Raw genomic sequence first — 22,366 nt, forward strand, 5'->3', positions numbered from 1 at the left:
TTTGGTGACAGGGCTCCGATTGTGCCTGCAGGAAGAAATCAATTCAAGCAGCCTTTCCCAAGTCAATCATCTATCTGTTGCAGGGGATGAGAAGGCAGCCTTGGAGAAACAACTCAAACTCTTAAGCCTCCTTTCTCCCTCCCTTTTTGTCTCTGGTAGTGATCCCTGACATTTTGAAACCAGAAGCGATAAATAATTGCAAGGTGACTTGCAGGTTGGCTGTATTTACAAAAGGGGTTTTATTTTTCTGTTGTGGTTAGGTAGCTGGTGATACAAAACAAAGCAATTTCAAGGCATTACCTATAGAAATATCCCTCTCTCCGTGTTTTCTCTCTCAAATTGCTCCATAGCTCCAGTAAGAAGGGAGTAATTGAAATATCAGGACTCAGTATGGTAGAACAGAAATAGTTTGCTTGCAGCTATTGGTCCAGAAGACCTCGGCCCACAGCACTACAATGAGTGCACTGTTTCATAAGATGAGGTAAGAGGCCATGAAAATCTTCCTTGTTTCCTTGCACCACGAGGCATGAAATGTGATTAGTCTTGTCCTCGTATAATTGTGATTTACAGTCTTAAGCTGGCAGTATGTTCCCGAAAGACCACCTGTATTCATGAGATACTGCGAGTGCAAGTATGCTGAAAAGGGTTTTCCCAAACCCTCAGAAACTGCCTCAACAAGAGTACAGGATGGTTCAGGCAGAGCTCATCTGGCTTAAACAACAGAAATCCAGTGTCCTTAGACACCAACTTCTGATTAAATTCCAGGTGCCCAGCAAAACTGCCCTCCTAAAGTGTATATGTACCCTATATAGGAAGATAAAGGTGCTGCCATTGACTGTAGCACAGAATACAGGCATCTCACCAGTACAGCTTTTCTGAATATCTAAATTTTATATGGAAGTTGAGTGATGGAGTTAAGTGGACTGAACCCTATGATATAGGCTTAGCTCCCCTCTGGTGTGGCAGTCTGGTCATGAAGGAAAGGGTCCCATGGTTCACACATAATAAAATATATAGGATCCCATGGTTCACACATAATGAAATATATGTGCACACATAATAAGTATACAAATTTTGTGTGTGAGTGTCCAGGTTTGGTAGCTGTAAAAATAACCCTTGAGTGCAAATATGTGTAACAAGGTAGAAAGATGGTTAAATTAGCTAGAGTTTATTTGGGATGCTGATGATTGCAACTGAAGGTCTAGGTTTTCAAATAATTTGGAAATAAGGTTGTCTACTGATATTTCGCCATGGTTATTGAGTCAAATAGGGTATTTACTGTGCAAATGGCCACTGTCCATCGGTGGGAAATGGCCTGCCGACCGGACGTAACAAGGGGATCTAACCTTGTAGCCTCTGGCTGGCAAAGCTTAATTAAAATGCAGTCCCCTCTTCTCTGTGGAATGCTGTTTCCAAATGCTCATATTCAAGCTGCATAACCTCATTCATCAGGCATTCCCCTTGCCTGGAGAACAACTCTCTGTCAAATGGGTAGTTCACTAAATGGCACTTTACAGAGATCTGCTATGAAGGTCTTTGCCTCCACGACAAAGACAGCGGGATCCATGCAAATGGCTTTGGGCTGGGGAATGAGAAGGGAGGTTTTGCAGTAGTTTTGGGCACTGAAAGGCCCCAGCTACTGAGCTTTGTGGTTAAAAAGAGAAAAAGCTTAAGGGAGGGGAGAAAGAGTCTGCTTTATCTTGAAGGGAGTGCAGCTTTATTTCTCTGCTGATGCACATTCCTTTTGAGACCTGCTAATTGCAACATCTCTCAGTAAGTTACTTACAGCAGTACTGCTGGGTAGAAATTGTGATAAATGCATAAACTGTGTCTTATTGATTTTTGTTGACATTTTACATGCTTCTTATGCATTCAAAACCTCTGTTCAGTAATTGTCACTATGGTACACACTCCTGGATAATGAGAGCGAAAGAAGTGAATGAAGCAGTTTCTTGACCATTATAAAGAATATTATTCAGGGCTCTGTATGGGGTTTCTTGCTGCCCTCCAGTATATCTCTGTTTGTGCTCATCCCCCATTGAATTTGCAAGATGAGCAATGAAAAGCCTTGGTGTTATTTCCTCTGTTAATGATGATAACAGAAATGTTATAGAGATTACTTTGAGACTGATGGTAAATTTGGGCCTCTTTAATTTTAGTGCACAGCAGCAATATGGAATCTAGCAGAGGTACTGTAGTTTATTTACCCTTATACTGCACATTTTGTCAAGATTGCTGTACAGAAAGCTGTTTTGTTACATCATTTGCTTTGACAGAAATTTGTTGCTGAATAAGAATAGTATAGCAACACGTCGTGTGGCTAAACACCAGTAAGTCTTCACCAGCTGTTACATTACCTAAGAAATACATAGAGTTACAACAATGCCGTGGAGTTTGTGTAAAAGAATTCTGACTTCTGATTTTATGATGCTCACCTGTCAGAGGTACATAAGCAGCGTAGGTTCTTTTGTATCAAGGGCCTCTACATTAAAGAGAAAAAAAAATACAGTACTGCATGATGCAAAAATGCATTGACTTTATTTTCATGACTAGATGTAGTGCTTTTGGGTAATGATCAGGCATTGCTTTCTCTTACTGTTGTTTGATTAAGATGTGAATACAGTCTTGACTTGATAATCTCACCAGATACACATGGAGCAAAAAAAGGAAAGGTATTTTATGCCTCAAATTGATTTACATAAACCAAACAATCTGTTGCTTGTTGGATTGCAAAATGGTTTATTTTGCCCATTGGCCACAGGGGCAACAATATTGTATTTTTGATGCCAGAATGTAGCTTTCATGCATTAGCTCTAAAATGACAATATGCTTTAGCCTCTCAGTGCTTAGATTTGCTTCATTTGGAAATCTTTTAAGTAGTAATAATAATAATGTTTTGAGGAAATTGAGTGGAACACTAAATTATTCTCTGAAACCTAAGTTCAAACTGTGCAAGGCTAAGGGAGCTGAAAATCAATGCACTTTTAAAGTCATTAGAGATCACAAGTGAAATAAGTCTGTGTTGCTTTAGCTAAGCTTTTAGTGTGCCATGGTATTATTACAAAATCAGCCTGAATCTGCATTAATTTCACAGTCTTTTTCTTTAAGATGCCCAGGGGTGCATGAAGAATAAAATGTAAATCTCAGAAGGCAATGTTTTTATTAGTCGAAAGGGCAGTGAGTCATGCACTGAAAAAGCTGACCTGTACCATGCCCAGTGCAGGTATGACTGACAATAGTAAAAGGCTGGAAAAATAGCCTATGCTTTAGCCTACTGGCTTTTCATGATTTAAAAGGCTGAGGAGGAAAAAAAAGGTAATTTTCAGTTTATTTGTGCACGTAGCTTCAGAATTGTTCAAGCTGGGGTTGGCTTTCATTGATCAAAGAATTAAACTTGCACCTAGAACTCAGAGAAACAAAAATCATAAATATTTTTATTTTTAATCTGTTATTTTCTTAAATGTTGAGGTTCCACCTACATTACTGAATTTTGTCTGAGTCTTTTCACACTTAGTAGCAGGCTGCACAGTGGAGTTTTTCTCATCCTTATTTGTATGGTTGTTCTTGGTGCAGCACGGAAATATGTGGCATTATGGACTCCTTTATTAAATTCCCAGTTCAGCTGTCAGTGATGCCAGTCATTTATTCACTATCCACAATTTACCTGCACAAAAGCCATAGCAAGCAATTGTTAATGCATGGTCTGAATAGACTTAACTATGCAATCCAAAGGCTACATAAAAGCCTTCTTTATTTCAAACCCTGTGGCTAAAGAATGAAAACAAGAAAATAAAATGAAAAAAAAGGGGAACAAAATAAAAAAACCTTTCACCCATCCCCACCTTATTTTTTTTCTTTCATCTATGGTCAGATTAGCAAGTCAGCACTGTCGATAAATAAACTAGAGAAGTTGTTTATTTTTATGTACTACTGAGAACAGTGTCGTCTTGTGGCCGTTCTCGTAGACTGTGTTGGTTTAACAAGCGTCCAACCCTTTTGTCTTGTTGTTTTTTGTCTTTCCTGCTCCCTGTCCCCTTGTTCCCACAGGCTGTGCGTTTGTCACATTTTCTACAAGGGCAATGGCACAGAATGCAATCAAAGCCATGCACCAGTCTCAGACCATGGAGGTACAGTACTGTATCATTTGCCCTTTCTTTGTTTTCTTTGTGCAAATGATTGCGAATGGTAAAGCCATGCTCTCCTGGATCAGATCAGACACATGACAATCACAGATTTAAACTTTTTACCAACTCACTCTACCTGTCTTTGGAAAGCTTGTTTTTCCTTAATGACCTGAAAGCGCACAATAACGTTGCTGTGTGGTATCCAAACACAGCTCTTGATTCTGTTTTCAGTGGCATTCAGCAGAGAATAAAAATGCTGTGAATACCGCTCCTCAGTCATACTCAGAGAATATCTGATGAGTAAATTGTCTTTAATTTTAACACACACACCCCCCCCGAAGAAAAATCTCAAGTTCCTTTTAAATAGATTTTTAAGTGTTGTGGTTTGCACTGCTCTGACAAAAAGCTCAAGAGGTTTAACCTGGCCATGCTGAGTTACTAGTGCATGCGTTTTTCTGCAAATAGAATCTCTTTTTAAGTTAATATAATTTCTCCTCCTTCATGTAGCCAATAAAAATGCTAATGATGACAGAGCATATCAAAGTGTGGCACTTCCTGCAGAGCACCGTCGTGGCTGGCTCCTCACAAGCAACGCTCTTTATTTCCTTCCAAACTGCCTCTACGGCCTCGTATTTTATCACGACGAGCAACAGGAAACTTTAAACCTGTTCACTTAATGTGACTATAGCTGCAGGCGAACAGGACATTCATTGGAGTGGTTATCGAATGCCACGGCTTGTCTGGCAATCTCAAAACTTTTTTCAGTCTGTGATTTTTGTCATGGTCTCTCAGAATTTTGCACAAAAAACCCGCACAAGTATGAAGTCTTTACTTACTCTGGATCTTGTAGCTAATCATTGGAGAGTGCATGTTATACTGTATTATGTATACTGTATCTTTGTGTAGTGATGATTTTTCTCAGAGGTGGCATTGATGTTATGTGCACTTGTTTCTTTTTTTTTTTTTCTTTGATTTTTCCACCAGGACCTTTCCATTTTATTTTATCTTTTATTTTTCTCAGTGATTTTTCTTTGCAATGCTCTAGTCTCCCAAAGCATGCTGGGTGCTAAACAATCATTATTGCGTCATGTCGTTGAGCTGCTTTGTGTAATGAGCCAAGGGGGGACACCAAGGGTGGGAGGGTGGATAGAGGAGAACAAGAAAAAGCTAAGAATCAAGCCAGTGCATGAAAATGTCACTAACTGTTTCCTGTATACTACAAGTAATGATATCGGCATTGCAAAGCTATTGTCTTTCCAAACATCACATTTGAATTTGGTTGAGCTTGTTTTATAATTGATGTGTTTTCTTTTCAGTGCAATGCATTTTTAGACCCTGAGTATACAGTTTTAGATGAGAATGTGCCAATGAGATGAGAATAATTGAAATGATCTTTACTAGAAAGCTGCTGTTACACAGTCTATGCAGTCTGACAGTATATTGTGAAAAAACGGACACTTTGAGTCTCTGCAATAATACTCGTAGTAATTTGTCTGCCATGCACTGCTCCATTAATTCAGACCTATATGTTTTGCTGGATTTGATTCCAAGTGAAAAGGAAATGTTTATTGGTAATACTGTGTTTTACCTATATTTTCCATGTGTTTTAATGTATTTTTCTGCCTAGCAAAATGAATTTTGCACAGCTCTGCTTCAGAAGATGGTAAAATTAAAGAGATATTACCTCCCAGACAAATTCTCTCATTCTTCTGTCATATGCAGTACTCCAAAAGAGTCTGCATTTTGATGTTATACTATTGTTGACATTAGTTCTATAAGATAGCTACTCTAGATCAAAATGCTTCTCAACACCTTTAGAGACATCAGCAATGAGATCTCCAAATTGGCCAGGTGATTCCAAATAGTTTGCACTGTAAGCATTTGGGTCTTTGTGCCAGTTCAGCATGGGCTTAGAGCCCCTTCTTGGAGACAAGCAGTTCACCCTCCAGCTCCATGGGTGAGGGACTCAATAGAGTCTGTACATCATGTCTTGACGACACAGAGGAAAATATGAAGGCAGCACCAGCTGTTGGAAAGAAAACGGCACTGAATGGCATGGAGATACCAAGCCATTAAATGAGGAAGGGAGATGCACCTTGTGTATGGGCTGGAAGCTTCCTCTCAAGATAGAAAATAGAACAGCATAAAACCAAAGTCACCCTTTAAGGGAAAAAAAGAAAAAAATTTGCTCACTTTTGCCAATACTCTCCTAGTAAAAAGTTAATTCGGGTTATCTAGCGTTAAATCTCGACTCTCAACCTGAACCAGTGGTCCTTGACACTTTTGTTTCATGGGTTTTTTGCAAACAAAAGTGGGCTGGGGACAACATGTAGTACACAATTACATTTCAACCCAGTTACTGCAGAGGGTTTTTTTTCTGATTTCATTATTTTCAGTTCTTTGGCACACATCATTGACCAAGATGAATTTTCAAAGAAAAAACAATGGGGATGTTAAATACAGATGAACATGTCTCACAGAATAATGAATTCTCTTATTACTCTTTCCACCTGACTTTCTGACCTGGTTAAATCAACTGATTTTAAAAACATAATTGCTGCTCTACAGTTTTTGCTCTTCTGTCTCATTTCTGTGGAGGTTTTTTTGTTTGTCTGAGGCATTCAAATGCAGCACCAGTAGAAGACACTAATTTGTTGTCACGGAGTAAATTTGATGCAACAATAACAATCCTTTTCTTATAGAGAGCCAGTTGCTACATATAATTTCAGTCTTCAGAATGTTTGCTTTCTTGAAAATGATGAAGTGATGAAATATAGAACAGGCAGCGAAAAAATGAATTATAGATTCATAAATTGCAGAGATATTGTTTTTATACAATTTACTGACATTTAAGCATTCATAAATAAGATGTCAGCTGTAGTGTTGAGTGCTGAGCTGCTGAATCAAGAACTAGAATAGCCATATAATCTTTCTTCCTTTGAAATTAATTTCTGTTTCTTTGGAAGTACACTTGGTTCTCCTGTACACCCAGGTAGAAGTCAGAAAGTTCTGGTTGGTATTAGCTGTGTGCTACCAAACCTCATATTAAATAGAAACAGCTTGAATTTTTTACTGGCAAAACCAGAAGAACTTCTTTCACACCCTTTACCACCTCCATCCTTTTTCTTCCTTTTTTTAAGGGGTCTCTTGGTTTTAATATTAGTATAAAAATCACTAGGGAGAGGTAATTGTGTAACAAGCCACCTCCTTCATAATCTTTATTTGACTGCTGGAGTGGCACGTATCTCCTTTCTTCCTCGCTGAAACATGGAAAGACATTTTTACAATGAATTGCATGGGAAGGGCGTTGGAGGTGGAATAATGAATCACAAGTAGTGATTTTTCTAAGATAATTCTAAAGGAATGGCATTGATGGGAGATCTTTATACGAGAGATATTATTATTGTGGTTTATTTCATCATTTCATCTGTTGATTGTGAATGTTCTTATCATTCTTCTTCGTGTGAAGTTCCTCAGAGAAAAGGTACACAGCTGCTTTTTCTAAGAAATAGAGGGCAGGACCTTTCCTGAAGATGTTCACAGTGTTGTGAGAGCAGCCATGGGAAGAGATTAAGCATAACCCTGCTCCACATCCCATGCTATACACTTTGGCTAAACCACTGCTGTGTTTCTGGGGCTTGAGTCACCTTTCACTCCTGCCATTGTGTTCAGATTGAAGTTAGACAAGAATTAGTATAACAAAGCGTTGTGGGTGGAGGGAAGTTATTCATTGGATCCTGTGAAGTTGGAAAAGAGTATGAAATGGATTGACAGTTTCTGTGACTCACAAAATGCTTGAATTAATTTGAAGAACTGAATCATTGCAGTATATAGTTTGCTCCCTTGATGTGAAGAAATGAACACTTGAAAGGTTAAAATATGGAAAAATTTTAAAAAGGAAAAAAAATAGAATGAAAGCAAGAGACGTCTTTTATATTCGTGTCTCGTTCTCTCAGTGACTTTGCCCAGGAATACCCAATTTGAAGTCCAAGGGAAATATCCAGCTTACCTCAAAAGCCCTTCTGGTCCATGACCTCCTGCTTCTTCTCAAGGGTCCCTCAGGCATGGGTGAGGAGTAGGCTGCAGACCAGATCTCTAGTTCTTTCTTACAGCTTCCCTGTTTCCTAAGATGTCTTACAGCCCTCCCGTATCATGTAACAAGAGGCCCATAGAAGTGATAGAAGAAATTGTGTCAATCAGGAATGGGCTGCTATCACCAGAACTAGTCATTTTTGGTTTGCATCCTGCTCTTTGTTCACATCTCAAGGGTGCTTGATGCAAAGCATGCCTGGGAGCAGACCGCAGGTGGGTGAATTGTCCTAGCAGCATCACCCTTTGTGCTCGCTTCGGACTGGGGGTCCTTGATACGAAAAGGACCAGTGACCTGCTGATGATGGGCACTGGACTAAATCTGTTGCTCACAGTCTATTTACATGAGATACACAAGCCAGCTGCACCGAGCTTGACCGCACAGCCAGACCATGGTGTCAGGGCGGTGTTGGCTGTGTGGTCCCTGGCATCAGGGAGGTTGGATGCCTCTCCCTTTGGCGATGCCTTGAAAACAGACTGCAGATAAAGCATCACGTCCATCTCATCAGCTGTGAAGCTTAATTAAAGAGGACTGGTACACTTTGCTGTCTCTGGCAGCAATTTTGATAGCTGGAAGGGAAAGAGAGCCTGAGGAAAGGTGCTTTGTGAAAAGAACTGGGGAATCAATAATTTCTCCATAGCTTTTTTTTCTAAGAAGCTGAAAATCTTAGTCCTTGAGGTATGCGAATCACAAAGAGAGGGTGAGCGATCAGGTCATGCCATTGCCGGTGGCCCTATGGGACACGGCTGAGCACACGATGTGAGGGTGACTTGGTGTGATTTAACGCTTCTGTCTTTCCCCATCTGTTTAACCACAGGGCTGCTCTTCGCCAATCGTGGTGAAGTTTGCTGATACCCAAAAGGACAAGGAGCAGCGGCGTTTGCAGCAGCAGTTGGCACAGCAGATGCAACAGCTCAATACTGCCACTTGGGGAAACCTCACAGGTCTTGGAGGACTCACACCACAGTATCTAGCTGTAAGTTCATTTCGGACGCAGTGGTTGTATTATACTGTATTTATTTTAGAAACACAGTAAATCAGCTATAAACTATATATAAACTCCCTGCAATAAATTGCTAAGTCCTCCAGGATATGTAGAATGTCTTCTATATAAAAAACTCTGTATGTTTATCATATGGTCTAAAATAAATACCAAGGAATAGAAATTGAATAAACCTTTCAAGATGTGTCAGTGCTGTCCAAGACAAGCATTTAAAGTTGACTCGTGGTGCAAAATAAAGTTTTATTCCATTAGTTTTATTGTTCTTTTGAATGTTAGAGTCTGGTTTTTATAGCTGGAATAAAATTTTAAGTTCTTGCTTAAGGGAGGACACATAGGCAGCTGAACACTGTTAAGGCCATATCTATATGGTGCAGCTTCGAAACTAGAATGTTGTGGCCGAATCTCCCAGTTTTCCACATTTTCGTTTGGAAATGGTCCTGTCAATGCTGAGCACGCATGGTTCACACTACCTCATACAGAAAGTGAAGATGGCAGGGGAAAGCCGGTTGTTTTCTCACAGATTTAAAACAGCGTTTTCTTTGGTCCATTTGTTATATAAGAAAGAGGTGCTAGATGCTGCCCCTGTTGGAGAATTCTGAAATCCACAGCACATTTCTTAGCCTGGATGGCCAAGAGAGACTCCCTGCACTTGAGGGGGGACTCTGTCTTTTATGACTCTGTTTTGGATAATTTGGAAGTTCCTGATGTTTCCAAGTTAGGCAAATAGATGTGTCCATATATATGTACTGTGTATGTGTAAATGCATAATTTGTATGCATACAATGCCTTGGTATAGTGATGTAATTATAAACAGCAATTTACCCAGCAATTGAAAATATATGTTAGTTCTGAAGTAGGCTAATTAATACTCAGGTAGGCTAAATTGTTATATACAAATACCAGTCTGATGAATATCTGTGTGCTTGATTCATAAGGATCATAAAGAAAAAGCAGAATTCAAGAGGGTGGGGGAGAATGGACCGTGATTGACAGAGATGAGTTATGGTAACTACTAGACTACAGAGGGTTGTAATTAGTCACACTATGTTGGTTTAAATAGATTTAACACCTGGTTGTTAAAAAGAATAAATTGATTAATTGTTTTAAAGCAGCCATGTTATTGAGTTTCCCTTGTGTCTCTGTGTTTCTTAATAGAGATTAGACATTAATATGGATTTACAGCATTGACTCTAGGGATGTTCTTTCCAACAATAGACAGAAGCAAGAGACTATATAAATGTAAAAGAAAGCATAAATACTCCAAATGTGAAATGATGGCTCATTTTAGTTTTATCTTCATTTGTTACATTAATGTCAGATAGATTGCTGTGTTGTGTTGTTAATTTGCAGCTTCTGCAGCAGGCAACTTCCTCCAGTAACTTGGGTGCCTTCAGCGGCATTCAGCAAATGGCCGGTGAGTTAAAAACCATTTCATTTTGTTCCAGCTATGTTTTGTATTCTTAAGGTATTGAATTCTGTACCTCTAATAATCACATTGTCGGGAGTGGAGGGGTGTGTTGTGTATTAAATGTGGCAGATGTATTGGCAGGGGACAGCTCGCAGTTCAACGTCAATAGAAACATTTTCTCCCCTCTTTCAGAAACTGAAATTAAACCCAGTGCTCCCAGCTTGTGCAAACAGTTTGTCTTGCATTAGTCACCTGCCATTTGTCCAAAGTAACCAATTGTAAATTGCAGGAGAGCTTTTAGTCCCTGCTGCCATATCCTACCCTATGAAAAGTGCCAGTAAAGCAACAGCAGGATTACATTCTGATTTCCAGTGAGATTTCTGTGTCCTGAAAAATCAAATTAATGGCAGCCTTCAAACATTTTAATAATAGGTGGTGAGTAAAAATGTTCTGACCTTTTTAATGAAACCCAAGATTATAGGCCTACCTTCAGTAGGAATTTCCAAGCTCCTTTTATAATCATGGAAAATTAACTGGGTGCCTTTTTGACTTTGGAACCCTAGTTGACAAAATTACACAACAGAAGATTTTATGTAAAAGTATAATCTTTAGTCTGGAGGATAAAGAAAGCAAGAGGGAAAAAAAATCAAAGTGTGAGCGGATTTGAAAGCCAGCTAGTTGGAGGGTTTCTTAGTAATGAGCTGTGTGCCAGTAGTAACTGATGTGTAGTGATTAGCAAAAGGTCACTCCCACTGTGTGACCTACCATGCTGATACCCTAACTTAACATGATGCTAGAGAAGGCAGCATGTGCAGTAAATCAGAGCACAGATGCACATTATGCCTGCCGCGAGAAACTGTTAAAAAGCTTTTTTTCTTGTTAGAGAGGAAAAAAAAAGGAAGCACAAAACCCCTAAATTGCTACATTAGTTTATTTTAATCATGAACCCACTGAATCAATGAAATACAACATTGTGCTTGCTTCATCATCACAAAACAAGAGCTAAAATATTCAGAAGTCTTTATGAACACCATTTTCCCAGTTTTCTTTTAATCCTGGTCTTTTTCTTCTTCTGGTTCTGCTTTGAATGAATCCTGAAATACTTTAACGAGTATAGATACACCACACTGTATAGCTATACCCCACAGGTATTCTTTGCTCAATTGTTATATTATGCCATTATTGCAGTGACATCAGAGGCTAATGTGAACCTGCTGTCTGACAATATAAATTGGCCTACAGATGACAATATCTCTGAATTATTCTCTCTTCCTCAGACCTGCTGGCAGTGCTTGCTGGTTCTATTATGTTACACTTGCATCTAGCTTTTTTTTTCATGGAAAAAAAAATGTATCTTAATATGATAAACAGAACAGAGCGGTTCAGTAACAGTTTTATCCTCGTCAATTTTGGAAGTGGATTTTAGCTCGGAGGTTGTGCTTTAATGTTTTCATATATGGTTAGGTCTACAAGATGAAAAAAAGAGGCACCAAGGAAAAATAATGTGAGATCCATTGCATTGTGTGCATCTTAGAAGTTATGTGTTGCCACTGTCAGTGTAGATTCTCACTGTCAGTGTAGATTCAGCTTCGTCATCAACTGTGTTGAATCTAAGAATTTCAGTCAAGTAATATGAGGATGGGCTCTCAATCCAGGATGTGATTTATTCAGTGAAAATCACATTGTCTTGAGTCTAGTAGAAAGTCATTTTAAGAAGTCGCAGTGGCATATCATTGTTACTTGAGCAACATACCACCGTGACTACAGATTAGATTGCTAATGCACTCATCGATGGGATAATTTAATGACTGATTGCCTCTCATGGAAAACATGTACTTTTTATCTTATATTCATCTTATCAAAACAGCTTGAAGTTTACTACTTTCCCCAAAACAGGTAACTCTCAAACCTTTGTGTTCAAGGCAAAATTAGTGATTCTCTACATGAATTACCTGCTCTACGTGAAAGCACCAAACTAAGCACTATTTCATTGTTAGGATTAAGAGTTCATGTCCTTCCCTCAGAAATCATGCAGTACTGTGCAATGCAGTGCATCTAGTGTTAAAGATTTTTATATTATGTTTTGTGAAAGGAATAAAAAATAGTCCTGTGTCTGCAGCAAGACCTTGCATGACCTGCTGAAGCCATCCTTGGATGTTTTCAAAGGCTTAGAGTTTTTTAATTTAAGATGTATACATTAATTTCAGAAGAATTAATCTAATATGTTTTTCTGTACAGCATATAGCTTGCCTATTAATATAATATTTCAAGGTGAAGAATAAAATCTAGGCACGATTGAGTAGGGTGCTAAAGAAGATCTGTCATGGCAGCTTGAAAGTCCTTTGAACTTCGTGTTTGAGGGGTCCAACTTTTGTCTTTGAAGTCAATGGGTGTGCTTACCATATAATTCAGATACTAAAAGATTGATCAAAAGCCACATGAGCCATTGAAATTTCACTGTTACTTACAGGGCTCTAGCATCAATTTTGTGCTCAAGTCTCAGTGAAGTCACAGTGTGCTAAATTAGGACTTCTAATACAGCCACCTTGTCCAAAATTAGGGGCCTTTGGATCTGCAAATATTTATTTCTGCTGCTAAAGCTCATGTTGTCTCTGTACTGAGCAGAAAGGACACAGCACACACCCTGCTGCACATGTGAAGAAATATTTGCCATGAAGTCCTTTGTGATATTATTTCTTAAATCAAAGCAATTTTCTTTGCTAGCAGACCAAAGACACTGGTCTTCACTGTGAAGTTTTAAATTCCCTTTCCATAATACGCCTGAGTCTGGTTAAAGTACGTTTTATGTGACAAAAGCAGGGGTTCTTTGGTTTTGTTGAAAGGAGTAGGATTTTTAGGCGTTTCTAGTTGAAGAGAACTGGCGGGGGTTTGTTTCTTTGTTTGTCAGATTGGGAGCTGGGGATTGAATCCAAAGAAAAATGAGGATTTTTTTCAAGAACTCACTAACATACAGACATTAAACACAGAGCATCAGCTCTAAAAGTGAATGCTATTCTTGCTGTAGCAGGCCCCTGGCCCTACTATATATTCAGCGCTGCATTTGCCCTATGTTCACAAACCATGTGTGAAGTCCAAGCAAGTTATAAAGCATGTTTAACTAAAATTTGTGAGATATGTAAATTGGAGAAACAAAAAGTTGCAGTTTTCCTTGTAACTTGCCAAGCTTCAAGGTTTCACACTTGATTTCCCAGTTTCATTTTTTCCCATTTTTATTGAAAAATGAGGTTTTCATGAAATTGTTCTATTTCGGGAGACAAGCTAGTATGTCAAGACTGGTAATAAGGCTGGGAAAGTTGACAATGCTGCCTTTGGTATTAAAGTAATCCTCGGGTCTTGATTACAGCAATGAACCCTACCTTACCCAACTCTGCTTCACTGCACTTGTAAAACATGCAAGCACATACCATCATCATGTGTATAGAGTGAGCACTTCCTCACTTTTCCTCCCCTCCTCTTATATGTGCTAATGCTAATTTGAAGGCAGTTTTTTCTCTCACAGCCTCAGTGTCTAGCTGTGCTTTGTCCTTGGGGAAGGCTAATAATGTAGATGAATTACATTATGTGATTTGATTGTCTTACTTTAAAAAGACAATGCAAGCTACATTAAGCACTAGCAACCTTTCAAGCAAAAATGATTCCTCCTTCAAATATATACAAATTGCAGGGAAAGCTTAGTTCAAAGGAGATTGATGTCACTTGAGCATTTGCATTGAATTTGGCTGGCACTAGATCAAGTCCTAAAAGCTGTAGTTATTTAAGCCAACCTACCTGTTTAAGATGAACCTGGAAAGTACTGTACAGAGAGTATAAACAGAGAGGGCTATGTCGTATTGGGTGACTGCAGAAAATTCAAGTGTTCAAAAATACACAATCTATGAAGATTTTCTATTGTCCATTCATGTAATATGCTTTGGCAGGAATGAACATTCACTTTACAGAAATATTTCAGGACATGCAGACATGTACAGTACTCATGAAGGACACAAAAGGACTCTTGATTTAATTGAGCAGACAGCTTTCTGAAGTCATGCAGGAGAAGAAACCATGGTTTTGGCTTTTCTTGCTTTGGCTTTAAGATCTCTAAACCCTCTGCAGCTGGGACTTTTTATATTTTTCCAATGTATGGGGTTTTTTTCCCAATCCTTTCCAAACTCTTCACAGTTTGGTTGCATTTTGGGTTGAACTTCTGGCCCTTTCTGAACCCTGTTCAATCCATTTCCCCCTTCTTCTGTTACCCAAGCCAGATTTCCTCCTGTTGCAGAGTCTGTAAGAGCAGATGGGTGAGAGAAACTCTGTGAGGTTCTGCTTTCTGAATATTTTCCTCTAATTGTTGGATTGGCTCAGTGGATCTGGAGGGACCAGTTGGAAGCCAGGACCATCTGCACAAAAGCTCTATACTTTTGCATTGGCCCGAGGATCCTTTTTATCCTCTGACTCTTTGATGGCTTCGTTCCAGCAAAGCCATACTGAATGAGGGTTTCTCCTGCTGTGACCTCTTTAGGGATATCACATTATAACTAAAGGTCACTGAGAAACTGTTTCCAGCTCAAGGGAGATAGCTGCTTCTTAAAGATAACTACTAGTTTTGAAAATGTTGACCTCAGGGACCAAAACCATTGAGCTTTCAATTCTATTGAAATTCCTACTTAATTTAAAACATACAATTGGTTCGGGTGATTTTTTTAGCTAATAAGTTAAACAACTCCATTTAGCATTTTTTTGGAGAGGTGGAGTTTGAAGCAAGTGAGCCTGTTCTCAGTTCACACATTGCTCCTGCTCACAGGAGGAGAGGCACCTTGGGAGGAAAACTGACACTCAGCAGTTCACAAGACGTGTTTATTCAAGTGGTAAAAGTGCATGATGTGGAAGTTTGGCCAAGTCTGGGCACATGATCTATAGCTCTGGCTGGGCTTTCCGTAAATGATGAAAGGAGGGCAAGGGGCTTTTTATTGCCTTGGTCCCTGTAGGGGTGGAATTCATCTCACTGAACCTCAGTAGTTTGGGAAGTAGGCATCCCATCTCTCTGCGGTGCCAATGAAGAGGGAGTCACTCCCAGGCAGAGATTCATCCTGCCAAGGGCTGGTGTTAACCTATTTTAGGATCAGATGAATCATCAGCTCATTCTCTCTCGTTTGACTATAGCAAGATCCTGGGCTAGTAACTTTTATTTGGATAAAGTTAGATGAGATGATACGATTGGCAAAGTTTAAATTGAGAAAAACACATTTCTTGCCAGGATGTGTTTAGAGCCTGTATAACCTGAAAATGTGCTGAAATCCTATGTGAGTCAACTAGGAACTCTAGCTTTCAGTTGGATCTAAGCATGTACTCTTAAAAAACAGGGCAGAATCAAATGTGGACTTGAAAGCTGTTTTAAGGCCTTTGCTAACTCAAATACAAAATGGTCAGGGTACCTTAAGCACTGTTCAGATAAGCAGCTTTTCTAAAGGCAGGCACAGAGTATATATGGTTTGATGAAGGTACTGCTCAGGTCTCCTGTCTTTTTTAATTCTTAGACTATTGCTGGAATAACATCCCACTGTTTAAGACACTGGCCATGAAGCTTTTATCCCCGTTTTTAACATCAGCATCCAAATGGCTGATGTCAGTGTTAGCAAATAGTTGCTTTTTGGCCTGGAGATGATAAATTTTACCTTAAGCCACAATTTTTAAGCTGCAGCCAGGAATTAATTCAGAAAGAATAAATCCAAAAATTAGGTATTTCCAAAAAAAAAAGAAAGTCAAGTTAGTGGGAACTGCTTATGAGCTAACCAGATTTGGCTCTGATCACCACCACTGACTGAAACTCTCCGTGCATATATTATCACTAAAATGTAGCCAGTGTCTGCCTTTATTAGGAATTTGTTCAGCAAGCGAATCTCATCTCTTTCCTAATAAGATTTTATTATGGTCTTGGAAACCCAAGAGCTGATGAGGCCTTCAGGAACAGCTCGTGACTCTGTTGCCTCCTCTACAAATACCCACTAATTCCGACTTTACAGTTATCGCAGGAGAAAAGCTGCAGTGAGTGAAATGAGGCAAATTGCTTCATCGTATGAAAGTCTGTGTCGGAGGCAGTACGAGAAGTTGTAAAATGTAAATCTCGTGCTCTTAAATTTTGCCGTGTTTTCACAGAACTGCATCTGTGACTGTGCAGCACTACAAAAATTTCCTGTGAATGTGCTAATAGGCCTTATGAGAATGTTCTATCACCATCCATCTGTCACTTTTTAACAGGCCTGATTGGCAAGCACTTGTAACAACTGACATCTGTTCTCGCTTATTGATATGTAGATTTATGGTAATTGCTGTGAACAATAAGACACAAAATTACCTAAGGTGAACATTAAATTAAATTTTCATGCCCCTGTCCTTATAAATAATTTTTTAAAAAATCTTAAGTTTCAAGCAAGGCACACTGTGCATCTGTTTTGTACATAATTTAATTGTTTTTTTAATCTGCCAAATAACAGAATGAAAGTCGAATTTCCTTGCAATCTTGAATATTTGCCAAGCTGATAGCACATTGGTAAATACATGTTATTAAAAATGGAATCAAACTCTATTGTGATGCTGGGGTGTTTTAATCATTTCCCTTTAATTCCCAACATTGTCTCCATCACGAAGATCAAGAGTTATTCCTTACCCAGAAGTTTTCTTTTCCTCTACAGGGGGATTTTCATTTTTCATGTGCAGTTTTGCCTATGAGGCTGTTCTTCAGCGTTAAGCAATTTGCATTTCTTCTGAGAGAGGTGTCTTTGCTGAGTGAGCAGCACTTTCAAATAAAAACAATCTACTCATTTGCTGCCCAGCTCTGTTGTGGGATTTAGGGCTGGGTTTGAAAAAGCTGTAGGATGTGAAATGTGTGAAGACACCGGGTGAAAGGAGGGGGGAATGACACAACAGATTAGTCTCACAGAACTGTCCCTTAGCGGAAGTTCAAATGAACCAAAAAACCCCATTTGAAAGCAAAGTACATTTTGGGTCTAGGACTGACAGCATTTGGTTTCCCTCCTCCAAGTTTGTCCTAGCAAGTGAGATGTTGACGCGCATTGATGACAAGTTGATGGGAGAAACCCAGGAAGAAGGAGCAGAGATGGTAAAATGCGTGGGGAATGTGAAACAGTGATGACAGGACTTATTTTTTATATGTTTGAGCACACAAAAGATCCTAAAGAGGTTCACAGAACCATAGAATGGTTTGGGTTGGAAAGGACCTTAAGATCATCCAGGTCCAACCTCCTGTCATGAGCAGGGACCCCTCACACTAACTTTATCACCCAAGGCTTTGTCCAGCCTGGCCTTGTACACTGCCAAGGATGGAGCATTTACTACTTCTTTGGGCAATCTGTTCCAGTGCCTCACCACCAATGCATATTAAGTGATAAACCTGTTGGCACAATCAGAGCATGCTGCATGATGGCATGTGCCATGAGTCCTTTCTGACAATCACATTTGGGTGCTCTGCTCAGCAGGGCTTTTTTCTGCCCTTCTCTTACGCATGTGTGACAACAGCAAGCAGTCTTTTACCAAAAGCATCAAAGCTGACACCCTGTAACATCTGCAGAGCTGGTTTGTGGCCAATGTCTTTTAGTCACCTCTGCAGTAAAACAGACTGGGTGGGGAGAGAACTTCGTCACTGCCTAGCTCTTCTTTGTTAATCTTCTTTTGGCAATGAAAATCTTTCGTCAAGTTGATGGGTTCTTCTTGTGCTTCCACAGGAAATGTCCCGCTATAAAAATGGTTTTGAGGGATGAGGCAGTGCTGGTGTTTGTTTTGCATCCACACAGGCTCCGTGGTGGTTTCTGAGCCCACAGAGAGCAGTTATTTGTTCCCCCGCCTGTTGACTTTCTCTTGCCTGCAGTACTTCTCCTTGAGGGCTGTACAGTGCTATATGCTGCCTCCCAGCTCCACAGCCCTCTGTACTTATAGCCCTCTGCATCCTTGCATGCATGGGCAAAGCCATGAACATAAAATGCAATAGAAAAAGCAGCATTAAATTGCTTTTAATCATGTCTAAACTAAGGTTTGGAGAAAAGTCCATGTGTTTTCCAGAAGCATGTGGGATTTCATCTAGGTGAAGCTATTTGCAGCCTCTCCTGTAGTACCATCCTGTACTTTTGCTGTTATTTAATTCTGCCATGTGTGCTGTTTAAAAGTCCAAAGTGGAAACCTCCCCACAGAAGAAATATAAGCTGATTATAACTGATCCTTCTCATGAATAGCTAACCAGTGGGTGATAGAAAACCATGCTGTCCTGTTGAAGAGCATCCCACTGCTTTCCCAAATCTCTTACAGAATGGCATGAAATAATGACCTCAGTAAAGACCAGCAATGTTTGTTGAACATTTTTTGCTTGACATTACTTCTTACAAAAGAAGAAGCTAAATTATATTTGAGGACCAAATATCAATCCAGGATGAAAATGGATTCCATGTCTCATTGTAAGAACCATTGTCTTTGCTGAGAGGTAGATCCCAGCTGCAGTATTCTCCATCCTTAAAGTCTGGTTTGAAGTAATTTGCAGAATTTTACTATCAAGGAAAGAGGATTTTTCAATTAAAGAAAATAATTTACACCCAAGGCAAGCCAGTAGGTCAGATGAGTAATTAAATAAAAATAAATTTCAATTATGCTTGCATATCAGAATTTCTATCTGAATTGTACCTGAATGAAAAGTTCTCAAGTTAAGCCAAAGATAGGATTTGAAAACTGTTCCGAATTTCCTTACTATTGCTGGTTTGAGAAATTTATTTATTAATATGATGCTGCTTCCAAAATTTAATTTCAAAGTGGCTGATAATAAAAATAAAATGTTTTTAAAATAATCAACTTTTCCTGCTTTAAAGATGACTTTGTTCTAGAGTTCGAGACTTGAGATGTTTTAAGGAGTTTTATTCTATTTATTTGGGCATCCAATATCTATTTTTTAAGTATTTATTAACTATGTGTCTTATTAAGGTGCAGTTTTGCCATTTCAGAGTTATCCTTGTATTTTAAAGCACTTAAATGTCGTGAGAGCAGATTTAGAAGACCAAATTGTAACAATGACCCATGATCACTTTATTTAGTAGCTACACCTCATTGTCTAGGTTAATAATGACTTGTGACTAGGGTAGCTTTAGTGCATCTTGCAAAATATTTTGGGTTGGTTGTGTTTGAGAAAAGCTTTATTTTTCAAGATGGTCATTAGCTTCTGAAAGAAACCTGAAAGAGCTTTTTTGATCATGTGTTTTGTGCCAGATTTCAGACTACTAAGTGGTGGATCTTGAACCAACTAAAACCTTGCTCATAACATTGTCCTTGTGGCATATTTTCAAAAGCACCAGCATCTGAGCTGCCTTTGGGTATTTGAGGCAGAGAAGTTAGAACCTCAGCCAAGCTGGGTGCTAACCTAAGACCTGACCTGCCTGTTGGAACATGCAAGTAGCGTAGAGCACGTATTAAAATTTGGGAGTTTATTCACAAATAGTTGCTTATATTAAGGTTCACTTTACAGTTTTAATGCTGGGGCAATAAGAATACTTCTTTGTGGGGCTTATTGACTGTACTCAACCTGAGTCTGCAACATATGTGTTTTAAAGTAATACCTCTCTCCATTGTTGCAGAAGTTCTCATTACCTAGAAAATACTTCTCCTTCATTGCATTTTTCTTCTTCTCAACATACTCATGAAGTATTATATTTATCCTTTTTTCATCTTCTCCCAAGTTACCATTAAGTTCTCCTGGTTTGAGAAACAAAGCTTGCTGGGAGAAGTGGTATCTTTTGTTAGACAAACTAACATTCAGGATAAAATTGACAAGTTTACAGGCCTTCCAGCTCTTCTTTGGGTGTACCCCAATGCTCATGCGGTCTTCCCGGCTCTATCACTTGATCTAAAAACAGTATTGCTCTTCTTGCCACCTAACTTTTTGTGTGTAGTTACATTATCATGACAAGAACATAACAAACCTCTTTTAGTGATTTGGTTTTATGCACATTGTCAATTCTGTTGAGGGCTCTAGCAGCATGCACAGATCCCCTTCATGTGTCCAAGCCAAAAAGGTTGATCTCTCACTGCCATGCAAACAACCTGTCTCATGTCTGTATGCAGACACTCAGTCTGAACATTGCCCCTGTGGACAGTTGCATCTCATTCAGAGGATCCTGAAAAGGATCCAGGCTGGTTAATGCTAACGTCTAACTTGTATCTGCATTTTAGTCTCTTACTATAGCAGTTTGCCTTAGAGTAAGTGCCTAAGTACTTTGCCTAGCCCACAGTAAAAGGTAGGTACTTTTGAAGACCTCTGGAGAATCATACTCCTATCCCTCTAATTTAAGTAAAATGAATGCCATTTCTTGTTCCTTAATCATCCTTTTTTTTTTCCGTATCACAGAAATTCTATTATTGTTTGTCTTTTTTAACTTACCATCTAACTTAAAACCTTTGCTATATAAATGCATCCATTCCTTATTGAAATGCAGGTATATCTCCCCCACATCCTCTAAAATAATGAAATGGCTGATGACTGAGTACACTTAATATCACAGTCTAGAGCTTATGGCCTGAAAGCCCCTACCTCAAAGATAGCTTCGTGATCAGATTCATACTAATTTTATGCTCTTAATTCATATGTGGGTTTAGAAATGAACCATCAAAAGGAATATTAGCACAATTATCGGTTACTGCACTAAGTGTAGCCTTAGTAGATACATTCAGAGGAGATACAGGAAACAAATTGTATTCATCCCAATTATATGACCCTGTCCTAAATGTGTTTTAAATGTTAGTTATCTTCTTTACACCCGCTGTTGTGCCAGGAAATAGTATTGTGCCTGGGCTTCACACAGAGTTTAAATGACTTTTAATTCCACACTTCTGTTATAAAGGAGGCACAAACTAGGTTTAATTTTCCTGAACTATAGGCTGGTGCCTTTGCTGTATTCTCTCAACGCCAAAGTAGAGAGGTGAGAGATGCTATTTGGGGACTGTAAGAGTTACTTCCCAGATTATAGATGTCTTGGGAGTGAAAAGAAGAATTGACTCTTGGCAAGGTACATCCCAAGTTCCGTGTCCATTGAAAACAGCTTTTTTTAATTAGTATTATTATCACATATTTTAATTAACCCTATTGCTTCTTTATGCAGGCATGAACGCTTTACAGTTACAGAATTTGGCAACTTTAGCAGCCGCAGCAGCCGCCGCCCAAACCTCAGCTACCACCACCAATGCAAATCCTCTGTCCACAACGACCGGTGCTCTGGGAGCCCTCACAAGTCCCGGTAAGAGCAGAGTGCTTGCTTTCAAATTACAAACTTGAGAATAAATGGGAAGATGATAGTTAAAGCAGTGGTTCCGTGTTGTCTCTAAGTTTTGTACGCATATGAATTCTGAAGACCCTTTTAATAGGCGAATGTATTTATTGCCGTTATTTTAAGCAAATAACCAGTTTTACAAGTAGTCCAGTGTAGACATGTTCACCTTTCCAGATCATTTCAGGGGCCATTAAAGCCTAATGGACCCATGTGTCATGGGTTCAGCTTTAACGGTTGTTTTTCTCCTTAGTATCTGGTGCAGTGCTGTGTTTCGGCTTTAGTCTGAGAACAGTGCTGATAACACATCGATGTTTTAGTTGTTGCGCAGTATTTCTTACCCAAATCAAGGACTTTTCAGTCTCATGATCTGTACTGAGGAGGGGCACAAGAAGCTGGGAGGAAGCAGAGACAGGACACCTGACC

The 22,366-nt window shown here is 39.2% G+C and overlaps 1 protein-coding gene across 1 annotated transcript in view; it reads left to right on the forward strand.

Moving 5' to 3' along the window:
• Positions 1-22,366, forward strand: part of CELF2 (CUGBP Elav-like family member 2) — a 377,904-nt gene that overhangs the window by 319,456 nt on the left and 36,082 nt on the right. Inside the window, exons 7-10 of the mRNA XM_080630853.1 lie at positions 4,048-4,127; positions 9,032-9,190; positions 10,568-10,631; positions 21,776-21,910. Of these exons, the coding sequence (XP_080486979.1) occupies positions 4,048-4,127; positions 9,032-9,190; positions 10,568-10,631; positions 21,776-21,910 (438 nt within the window). The remainder of the gene's footprint in view (positions 1-4,047; positions 4,128-9,031; positions 9,191-10,567; positions 10,632-21,775; positions 21,911-22,366) is intronic.

The sequence above is a fragment of the Psittacula echo genome (assembly GCF_963264785.1).
Source record: "Psittacula echo genome assembly, chromosome: 1".
Taxonomy (NCBI): Eukaryota; Metazoa; Chordata; class Aves; order Psittaciformes; family Psittacidae; genus Psittacula; species Psittacula echo.